The sequence below is a fragment of the Nicotiana sylvestris genome, chromosome 5 (genome assembly GCF_000393655.2).
Source record: "Nicotiana sylvestris chromosome 5, ASM39365v2, whole genome shotgun sequence".
Taxonomy (NCBI): Eukaryota; Viridiplantae; Streptophyta; class Magnoliopsida; order Solanales; family Solanaceae; genus Nicotiana; species Nicotiana sylvestris.
In genome coordinates, this window is record NC_091061.1 from 110,746,857 (window position 1) to 110,759,165 (window position 12,309).

Below are 12,309 nucleotides of genomic sequence, written 5' to 3' on the forward strand. Positions count from 1 at the left end.
AGTTTGATATGAGATTATCAAATAGTGTATCTACGAGATTAGACGTTTAGGAATGACCTATATAATTGAAAAGTATTAGCCGCTTCAAGTAAAATTTTATAATGCCAATTCTCTACGCACTTATGAAACTAGTCAGTGTTCATGGCTGAAACGAATACAACAATGAGAACGTGTTACTTATGTTGTCTAGGTATACATCAAAGCTCGACAGTTCAGAGATATTAAATCTACGACTGACCAAGTATATTCGATATATATTTACTATGAACAGTTCAAAGCAAAACCTACTTATCCAGATGCAATTAGTCTTTACTTGCAAATCGCACATTTTTTCATGCATGTTTCCATCATATAGTCATTCCCCATTTATGTGAGGGATTATTGGATTTTAAAGTGTGAATGAATAAGTCACATTTTGGATTGTAACTCTTTATCTCACTCTTTCATTACCTGTAAGTTCAAAGGCTTGGCCTCAATTTTAAAATACTGAAAATTATAATCTTCTCTATATATTGTTTTTCCAAAACAAAACTAAGTGTCAAATGTAATTGGCTCTGTCATTTGAGCAATTACGAATATGGGAGAGGGAGCATGTTGTAGGGGAGATAACAATTCCGAATAGAAACACATCAAGTAATGAAAGAAACAATATAACTTGGATATAAACAAAGAATCAGAAATCAACAAATGCACGGCATCACCCTTCGTGCTTTTACTCTCGTCCTCACCAAAGCAATCATATAATAAAAATGTACACGGCATCACCCTTCATGCTTTTACTATCTTTCCTCACCATAAAATCAATATAATCGGCACACAATGGTACATCGTGCGGCACGGCATCACCCTTCGTGCTTTACACTCTTTCCTCACAATCATACACGGCATCACCCTTCGTGTTTTATACTCTTTCCTCACAATCATACACGGCATCACCCTTCGTGTTTTATACTCTTTCCTCACAAAACAAACAATGCACGACATCACCCTTCATGCTTTAACTCTCTTCCTCACCCAAACAACAATCACAAATAATAGGGCAAGGGAATAAATGAAATTTACAATAAAAATCCCGGCAAGGGAACAACAATGCAACAATTTAATCTCGGTAAGGGAACAACATCAATAACATCAACATCCCGGCAATGGAGATAACAAATAAATCAACAATAGCACGGCAAGGGTGACAACATAATGATCTCTTCTTTTTCTCATCTTTTGCTTCACTATTCACTTCACAACTCGAGCCAATGCTCTAGAGGTTCAATTATCACTTATACTTTTACAATTCGTTATACAACTTGAGCCAACGCTCCTCAAGGTTCATAGATCATAATTCCTTCCACAAACTTTATACCACAAATAGAAACTACCACCAAGGCATGAAAGATACAACGAAGTCACGATAATCACAATATAAAGACTCACGGGCATGCTAGATACCAACGTATAGATACTCGTCACCATGTGTATACGTCGTACTCAACAATTGCCACATAGCAAATAGGACTCAACTCCTAATCCCTCAAGCTCAGGTTAGACCAAACACTTACCTCGATCCCACAAACACAATTCACGATTCAATTATAGATTTACCCCTTGATTCTACCACCAATACGCTCGTATCTAGTCACAAGTTACTTAATTACATCAATAAATGCTAAATGAATCAACCCCAATGCATGAAAATGAGTTTTCTAAAGTTTTACCCAAAAAGTCAAAAATCGCCCCCGGGCCCACATGGTCAAAACTCGAGGTTCTAACCAAAATCCGATTACCCATTCCCCCACGAACTCAAGTATATAATTTGTTTTGAAATCGGACCTCAAATCGAGGTCCAAATCCCCAATTTTTGAAAAAACCTAGGTTCTACCCAAAACACCCAATTTCCCCTATGAAAATCATTGATTTTAAATTGAAATCATGTTAAAAGATGTTAATGATTGAAGGAAATGAGTTAAAATTAACTTACAATCGATTTGAAAGAAGAGTTGCTCTTGAAAAATCGCCCAAAGGAGTTTGTGTTTTGAAAAGATGTGCAAAATGGGTTTAAAATCGTTTAAGTATAAAGTTGCAGGTCACGGGTATGGGAAATGCGAACAGGGGTTCGCAATTGTGAACCCTGACCTCTGCTAAGCTGGGAAATGCGAAACAGGGTTCGCATTTGCGAAATAGGGTTCGCATTTGCGAACCCTTCAGGAAAATAGGATCTTCGCATTTGCGAACAGCTGGTCGCATTTCTACAACATCGCATTTGCGACTCAAGGCTGGGACAGGGATTTTCGCATTTGCGAAAGAAATCTCGCATTTGCGAGACTGAGCTGGCTTGGCTTCCTTCGCATTTGCGAGTCTGCTATGCACAGCTGAAATCTGCAACTTTTCTAAGTTCAAAATGCACTCTATGGCCTATCCAAAACTCATCCGAGCCCTCGGGGGTCCAAACCAAATATACACACAACCTCAAAAACATCCTACAGACTTATTCGTGTACTCATATCACCAAAATAACATCTTGAACATCGAATTAAACTCAAGATCGATGAAATTTCTTAAAACTTCTTTAAACATCAAATTTGCATTTGAGGTCTGAATCACGCCAGACGGGTTCCGTTTCTTACCAAACTTCACCGACAACACATATAAATCATATTGAACCTGTATCGGGCTCCGAAACCATAACACAGGCCCCATACCACAGGTTTCACATAACATTTCACTTTCAAAAACTTTTATATTTTGCAAAAAATAATTTCTTTCAAAAATTCATTTCTCGGGCTTGGGACCTCGGAATTCGATTCCGGGTATACGTCCAAGTCCCATATTTTCCTACGGACCCTCCAGGACCGTCAAATCAGGGGTTCGGGTCCGTTTACCCAAAACATTGACCGAAGTCAAATTAATTCATTTTATAGTAAAACATTATCATTTTTCATAGATTTTCACATTTAGGCTTTCCGACTACGTGCCCGGACTATGCACGCTAAACGAGGTGATGCTAAAAGAGGTTTTTAAGGCCTCAAAACGCGAAATTTCATTTTAAAACAAGTGATGAGGTCATCACAATTCATGGAGTGAAACATAGGATTACAGCTGGATAGATTATTGTATTCAACTGTATTCACGGTGTGAAACAGGGGGTTACACTGTTTTTAAACGGAAAGTGAATCAATTAACATAATAGACTCCTAATATAACTTAACAAACTCAATTATAATACACAAATTTTGTATTTTCAGTTATAAAAAAGATTCTCAACCGAAAAGTACCCCAAAAATATAGCAATCTTCAGAGAAATTATATAATACATCTGAATACATAAATTATATTAATTATAAAAATATATGAATACATTGAATACAATGAAAATATATCAAATACAACGGGATACATTGAAATACAATGAAAAAAAGAAAATAAATACATGAAAATACAGCGTGATAGTTGAAAATACATTGAAATATATTAACAGAAAATCAAGTTGTTTAACCCCAAACTCCGTCGTCTTTGTTCAAGAACAAACCATAATTTTCGACTTTCATTACATTAGTTTCTGCTGCTCTTTGTTTGTTTTCAAGAACTCAAAGAACATCCACAACTTTGTTCGTTTATTTCTGGCAAAATACATAGTTTACCCATTGATCTTGTACTCAAATCCCTATTACACACCTCTCCACCACGGATAATTTTTTATACACCTAACCTTTGTAGAGTGTATCTAAGACACACCACTTTTTTCTTACCCAGATTTTCAAAGCATGTGTACTATCACACGCCAATAAGGTAAAAAATAGCACATAAAATTACAATTATATCCCATCTTCTTCATCTTGTCCACCATAACTGCCATCATCAAGCATTCATTTTCTTTTTGTGCTCTTTCGATTCCTTCAACTGAAGTAAACGAGGTAGTAATAATAATTATTTGTAAACTCACCCATTAACAAAATCAAAGAATGTGCTTATCTGGAAAAGCTTGAGCTAAGCTTTAATAGTTGGGGAAAATTTTAAAAATTTCACCCTTTCAGAAATTTAACTTAGCCATGGCAAAGCTCAAGTCTGGACAAAAGAAGAATTTTCTGTACATAAGTTTAAGCCTAGTATTAATGGTTGGTGGAGCTACAAATTTTTGAATTCTAATTACAATTTCTCAACCAAAAAAAAATCGACAAAGCTAAGGACTAATCAACAAGAGAGATATGAGAAATTTTAGTGGGTCTACTTGAGAAGAAGTAGATCGAGTGGGTCTAAGCATCAAGGAGTAGCTATGGCAGGTCTAGTGATTTTTTTAAACAAGGAAGAAGATGACCCTATTTTAAATTTTAAAAAAATTAAAAAATATACATCTGATATAAAAATTCTCTTGTTCACGCGCTTCATTTGTTGGTAAAAACACGCATTGACCACGTGGGCAAAGTGGTATGTCTTAGACACACTCTACAAAGGTTGGGTGCGTCAAAAGTTGCCCGCGGTGAAAAGGTGTTTAATGAAAATTTGGGTGTAAGGTTAATGGGTAAACTATGTATTTTGCCTTTATTTCTCCATCAAAGAAACTATGAGTACTCTGCAAACTCTTCGTTTTTCTCAACTTCCCCACAATTACACGCGAAATTCCTCACCCAATTATTATGGCAATCACCAACAGCAAAGGCGTCCCTATTATCAGAGAGTTCACAATCCAAGCACGAATTATCCGTCTTTCGGAGTTGGTTCGTCAGAGAAGTCTTTGTGGTATACCAGGCAAAATCACCGTTTGTGACTAATGGTAGGTGATGTGGGTGAGAGAAATTTTGAGATTGAGCATCATGTTTTCAGGGAATTGGGGAAGAGAATGACATGTATCAAAGTAGAGAGAGAGAAAATAGTGTAACTGAATTGCGTATTTAGTGGCTTAGGAGTAGGAGATAACCAAAATTAAATATTTTGTTATAAACATTAAAAGGTATCTATAGAATATAATTTTTTTAAATGATATTTATTTAAAATAAATAAGGTGTTAATCTTTGCTATAGGAGGTAAAAATTCCAATTAAATTCCTCAAGACAGTGAAGGATGTGGGCTTCAAATAATTTGTTGTTTTTGTTTTAACTAGCGTTCTTCATTGTTTCAGTTTTTTCAGTTTATTGTTTATTCTAGTTTACTGATTTTAGAATACAAATTCTACCATATTACATACAAAAATTCATCATACCAAATAATCACAAAAGAAAAGTGATACATTACTTCTCTTGTTTTAAAAAATTATCATCTGAGACGCTAGATACAAGCTTTCATCATTACTATCCAACAGCCAAATGGCTCTCTAATTTACATAATCTTAAAAGTAAGAAGAGAAAAAGAACCTAAAAGAATTCCTAAGAGAAAACTAAAAGCAAAGTCAAGAAGTGGGACCTAAATTTTTTCTTTTCTTTCATTCTCTTTTCATCTTGCTTCGCTTCTGCAAGACATGAAGAAAGATTTATATACTGGCAGTGGAATGCAACCATCTGCTGCAAATACAGGCATCATCTGTTTGGAGAGCCAACTCCACATCATGGAAATTGCATCTATCCTAATCCGCTGAAAAGGGCTAAAACCATGTACTTGTCTAATTCCAATATTTGATGTTTATCATCCACTGCAACAATCACAAATCCCTTCTTGGTCTCGGAGTCGACATGCCTGAGCGAGGCCTTTGGACTGGTTGAGTTCCAGGGTCATAATTTTGGGAAGCAAGATAGTTTAGGGCAGTAACTACGTCGGCTATGAGAGGACGCATGTTGGGCTGCTCCTGGACACACATTGCGGCTACTGCAAGAGCTTGATACAAGCCTCTAACCGGATACTGACCTTGAAGCATTGGATCAGCCATTTGTGAGAACTTTCTACGGTCTTTGAACAATGGTCGAGCCTGCAAATATTGAAATGAAGCTCTGAGTATAAATTTCTTACCCATAAGTAGCCCTTGACCAACTAAGAGTTCTGAACAAGAAGGCTTTTAACAACGCATCTGAAACAAAACTCTTCCACGCAATTAAGCAGCATATTTTATGACATGATTTAGAGCTAAATAATTAGCAACGCAATGGCACTTCTAGCTATCCCTTCTAAAAGCTTTCTAACAATCTCGAGAGAAGCAAGAACTGGATGAAACTAAATGTACTTTAGGTTGGTATGCATGGGATTTCAAAAGGCAAATAACTGGATAGGGCACCTTTACAACTTATTCATTATAGAAATGTAGAAGACTTGATACTAATGACACTGAGATTGCACAAAATTGCAGCGATGAGGTTCCGACTAGTAAGAAGATTGGTGTGTTTCCTAGGGAATTATATCTTTTTGTAGGTTCTCTAATACTTTGTATAACTAGTATGCAGCAGTTGTTCCCAACATTAAATAAATGATTATTTACCTTATCATAAAATAAAATAAAAAGATATGGAAACATGCTGTAATGACTTAAAGACAGCCTAGAAATTCAAAATAATGGAGAACAGCAAGAAATGCCCAGAAACCAAAAGACAACACGCTATATTCAAGTGCAGGTGAAGTATTTGAGTGATTGATTCTCGAAAGCAGGCAAAAGAGATATTTCAGAAACATTAGGACATACTGAAAATCGCAACAGATAAGGTAGTTCAACTTAATACGATATATCAACTAGTTGAAGATTTATGAAAAGACACAGATTCCACAGCTTAACTTTAATAGCAAATATATTTTATCTTACCCATGCAACCAGATTCTGCTCCCCAGCAGCTCTTGACGTGTCAATTGCCCTTCTACCACTAATAATTTCTAGAAGAACAACTCCGAAGCTGTAAACATCAGATTTAAGTGTAAGCTGCCCCGTCATTGCATATTCTGGTGCACAATAACCATAGGTTCCCATGACTCTTGTGGAAACATGGGTTTTGTCACCTACGGGACCCAACTTAGCCAGCCCAAAATCAGACAGCTTGGGGTTATAATCTTCATCAAGCAAAATATTGGAGCATTTTAAATCCCTGTATATAACAGGTGGATTCGCTTTATCATGCAAGTACTCTAGCCCCTTGGCAGCACCGGCAGCAATTTTCATTCTTGTATTCCAGTCTAGTCGTCTTTTTTTGGGTGAAAGCTCTGGATCATTTAAGCAAATACATAATATATTAAATGCCAAAGGAAAGATGCCTCAGATATAATGACACATAATGTTTCTAATTAAACAGGTTAATTAAGGGAAAGACAAAAACTTCATAAGATTATCGTGAAAAGCCTACCAACTAAGATACTGTATGCCACAAATGAAATCGCAGGTCATATTTTCCATTTGCGAGCATCTGGAAATGCTTGGGAACACAAATAATTAGCTTCAACTCCTGTCAGATATCAATTTTTATAGCAAAGGAAACTATGTAATAATCTCTCTTTTTGGTTCCAGCAAGATTTAATGTCAATCCCTTGGATCACTAAGGACTTCACAAACTAACTAGAACTGTCGTCAAATAAATTCCAGACGAAAATGTCATTATGACCTAAGGTGGAAGTTAAACAATTGCCATTTGCATCTTAAGAATGCATATTTTTTTTGGAGATCCAGAATATGCAACCCATTAATAATTTGCCGCAATGAAGGCTTCACATACATACCATGTAGATGGTCTTCCAGTGATCCTAATGGCATGTACTCGTAAACTAGAAGTCTCTGATCTCCATCAGCACAATATCCAATCAAGTTGACAAGGTGTGGATGGTGAAGTAGGCTTAACATCAGGACCTCAACAAGGAATTCCCTGTTTCCTTGCAATCCATTTTGGTCAAGTTGCTTGATGGCCACGATCTACAAAATAAAGCACTTTCAGGTTTCACAAACAATGTAAACAGTACAAGAAAAAATCAATTGATTATCCCGATCAATGGAAACAGAAGCATTCTACTACCGAGCACGGTATGGAGAAATCTAAAAGTGAACGACCCTGTGACACATGGAACATATTAGGTGGATGAACCTTGTTTTTCTCGAGGCTAGCAAGATCTAGTATCTTTTCCCACTGAGAGTACAGAAGTATAGACAAAAGCTAGTTCTGTACAGAGGAAAAAACAATTCAAAGGAGGCAAAACTAAAATGTTATATTCTAGTCGTGCTTCTACAACTTATGCTGTTGATGTAATAATTCTTGCTACAGCATCACCGGAGCGAGAGAGTTGCAGAAATATTCTTTTTTTTTTTTCTTTAATGAGAAGAGGACTAGAGGCAGGGGGATAGCATGAAAAAGACAGTGCAAGGTAAGGAAGCTGTTCAATTAAAGCACTATCAGCCAAAGGACAGGAGACGAGGCATCGTGGCATGACATTATAAGGAGGCAAAATACTAAGAGGCAAATCATAAAGGTTTTTCTTCCTCAAAGTCATCAGGAATGGACTTTTGGTGAAAACAGGAAGGTGTTGGAAGGACTTTTGGTGCGCACAGGAAGATCTTCAGCAATAATATTCATTCCCACCCCCACAAATTATGCTCTATTCAAAAGTGGACTCCAGTAACAGCAATTCTGAATTGTCGAACTTGGTCAAGATTTTAAAGTGTGAGGGCTGGTGAAGCTAGTGCGGAAGGCAGACAAGAAAGAAGCAGATTGGACTGTTCCATCTCATTAGACTTAACCCTAGAAGCAATTTAGGGGGGTTACAACAGTACAGTGTTTGTTAGCATAAAGCTAGAAGGATGAACCAGCTGCTGCTTGTTTCTTCTTTAAAGTTGCTGCTATTTAATGAACCAAATGGCCTACACTAAAATAACTTCTCCATAAGCAGTCTTCTTATGACAAGCAGATGATAACAAGAGATTGGCATGACCTTGAGGTGGAATTGCATTATGATAATTTAAAATCTTCTATTTGTGCAGAGCGTTGATGAGGGGGTCAATTCCCTTGGTGTCAGTTTTATTAGTCTACCTATAAATGAGAAAAATTAAAAGGTTCTAGCTCTAAATCAAGAACCTGATACTATATTAGTTATCTTCCGTTTGTCGGAGTAAGTGGTTTCACAATAGTTGAGCTAAACCGGAGTTGAAGTCAGATTTTAAAGATAAACCTTGCATCATCACCTCAAATTAAAAATAGAAGATCAAAATCTACTGTACGTGCAGTGAAATTCATGCGGCTGCTCATGAGTAATTAATGAAGTAACTGTCTTCAAAATTCTTTCACTAGTGTTAAAGGCTTTGCACTTTCCTCTCCAAAAGGAAGGAAGCAAGAAATAGTACAGCATGAGATGGGAGAGTTCCACCTAATAAGAACAAAAAATGTTTGAAGTTATAAAGGGCAGGTTACACTCGTATTTCCATTTTTAAGAGTTAAATTATGAGCTAAACAAACCTGATTGGTTCTCTCTAACCGCCCTTTATATACTCTACCAAAGCCTCCTTCGCCCAAGAGATAATCTGCCCTAAAATTTTTGGTTGCAGCAGCTAATTCACGAAATGTAAATGTATGTGCTGCTATATGTCCAGATCCACCATTTTTGGAGCTATCCTTCTTCAGTTTTTCTGAAACAAGAAAAGTGAAAATTGTTAATTTTTCTGAGAAGTGAATATGTGGAAGGCTAATGTCACTTCCAAGCAGCGTCTCATTGCTGAAAGGAAGAGAGTTCTGCCTTCACTAACCATTTAGGAGACCAAAAACAAAACAAACAGAGGCAGGGTGTTTTCTGATCATACATAAAACCAAAATGCTTATCAGCAGTAATAGTACATTGTGCTTAATAGATTTACAGTGTCCATAAACATTGCCAGACAAGCAACAAAATCTTAGTACTCCCTCCGTCCCAATTTATGTGGCACTGTTTGAATTTCTACAGTCAAACAAGCTTTTCTTTGACCGGAATTTTTCATGTGCTTTTTTAATATTTTGAATTGTTAATTATTGTGACTCATAGTACTTCTTACATCGTTTTCAAATACGTAATTTATTTCCAAAAACTTAAAGATTCTATGTCCAAATAATTCACGGTCAAAATTAAGAAGTTAAACCCTCGAAATCCAAACGGTTCCACATAAATTTGCGACAGAGGGAGTAATAAATATAACAGGTGCATTGATACTACATTTTTTTTTTTACAATTTGACAATCTGATAAGACAATTGAAAAGTCCCAATGTTAACAGCATTCGATGGCAAAATGAAAAATGATTCATTTGCAGTGAAACATTCTAGTCTAGTCTTGATGTGTTATCAATTCACCTCGACACAATAGCTCCAAACAACTACAACCCCTTTTGAAGAGTGAACTCTTGTGCTCAAAACTTAAAAGCAGCTTGAGCAACATCACTCGAGGATTAAAAGACAGCATTCCGAGAAGGTCAACTTCGTCTGACCAAATTAACTGGACAAGCAGCCAAAACTAGAGAAATGCATTGCATTTAACCAAAAAGACCATTAAGACTTGATTTTTATAGAATATCTCAATGTTTCCCTAAATATTTCCTTCACTAGCATTGGCTCGATTCCAGTATAAGTTGAAACCACAGAAGGCATGCACTGCAACAAAAAGCTCCTATTGTGAAAGTTTAGCCGCTTTGTACTATAATCTTGACGCAAAGTCTCAAATTACCTAATACCTATATTAAGTTTAGTACTCCATCTGCCCCAGTTTTATGTGGCACGCTTTCCTTTTAGCTTGTCCCCAAAAAAAAGGACACTTTTTTATATTTAGAAACAACGTAAATTTAAGCTTTCTATTTTATATTTCCATCTTATGTCTGCAACTTATTTCAGACCACAAGTTTCAAAAGTCTTTATTTCTTTAGTAAATCGTTGTTACCAAACTCTAAAATGCCAACCTCAACAAAGGGAACAACCAAAAAGAAACACACAACAGAATGGAACAAGGCATCTCATAAACTATACTATAAACAAAAATCACCAAAGTGGGACCATTTCCAAGAAAAACAAAATTATTACCAAAAATCAAAAGCAGATTATGCCTCATGAAAAGCTGATTAAGGTAGCTATGCAAGTGGGTATTTGCTATGTACCAAATGGTGAAAGTTCCAAAGAACCAACACAAGAAATCACCAGAAGAAAAGGGGAACTTTTAAATTCCAAGATAGAAGATGGTAATTAACAAGAAATAAAAGAAAGCTTATAACTTTGATTACTGGTAATGAAATGTCTTCATAGTTTTCAATTGTACTAAAGAATTTAACAGTACCTAATGAGGATGGGATCTGATCAGCAGACTTGCTATTTTCATGCTTCTTTACTAATTTCTTGTTTGAACAAAGGAAACATCCCATTTCTTCTTCTTCTTCTTCTTCTTCTTCTTCTTCTTCTTCTTCTTCTTCTGCCTACGTATTTTTTCTCAGAGAAACAGAAGTGAGAGACAACCCTTTGAGAAAAGGGAAAGCAAGAAAAGGCCGACCAAACAGGATTTCTGACAGTGTGGAGAGAGATAGAGAGAGTAAATTCGGACAAATGCCTCTATGGGTATATACCTTTTTGTTTGGAAATCATTTTGCTTAACTGCCCTTTGTTTCTTTGTTTTTATTAAATAGATCCAATATTCTCTATTAAGTGAAATAAAGTTAATATTTCTAATAATGAAGTTCATTATTTGCAAATGTTTGTTAGGCTATCATTATTTGAAATATTGATAAAATGTTGAAAAGCTTGTTTGAAGAGTGTTTCAAGTGAAGTAATGATTTTACTCACAAGTATCTAACTTCTATCTAAATAAAATTCATGTTCAATCGCAATTGAACTTCCAAATAACATTACTTTAAATATTCCTTTTTTATATCAACCAATTATTGTCTAAAAGCCTGCCAATTTTTTAGGAGAAAAAAGTTAAAGTTGTGACAAAATTGCAACTCTTACGTTTGTCATGTTTATGATTCAGATTATAAATTCTTTAATTTGAATCTCCCAAAGTATTGAAAATTATAATAAAAGTATAATTGTACAAATATTATTCAAATTTTAGATTATGTCATTACTGATGCAAATGAGTGACGAGAATTTTATCTTTACAAATCTGCGAAACTTTTTCTTAAGCTGATCAATTTACTGATCACTATGGTCACTCAGATCTTGTTGACACTATTGGAGCATGTTAAGAAGTCATCTTCTAATTCGTTGATCTATTAAGTTGAGACTGCTCTGTGTATAGTATTTTAGACTCATACTTCATCGTTGTCTGATTCTTGCTATTTTTAAATGCATAGGTCAAATAAAATTTTATAGTTGTTGGATATGAAAATTATATATCAAATAAAATAATATAATTGAGGGGGAGAATTTTTAACATATTAGTATAACTTTGTATCATATTTGTAACAAAATCAATTTGATGCATA

At 35.5% G+C, this 12,309-nt stretch overlaps 1 protein-coding gene across 1 annotated transcript; it reads right to left on the reverse strand.

The window, feature by feature from the left end:
* Positions 1-5,192: 5,192 nt before the first annotated feature.
* LOC104245081 (probable serine/threonine-protein kinase PBL7) lies at positions 5,193-11,419 on the reverse strand. The gene is made up of 5 exons (XM_009800640.2): positions 11,166-11,419; positions 9,333-9,502; positions 7,612-7,801; positions 6,710-7,101; positions 5,193-5,887 (listed from the first exon to the last, which is right to left on the reverse strand). Exons 1-5 carry the CDS (start codon positions 11,248-11,250, stop codon positions 5,624-5,626), a joined length of 1,101 nt encoding a protein of 366 aa, XP_009798942.1. The 5' UTR covers positions 11,251-11,419; the 3' UTR covers positions 5,193-5,623.
* Positions 11,420-12,309: the final 890 nt, after the last annotated feature.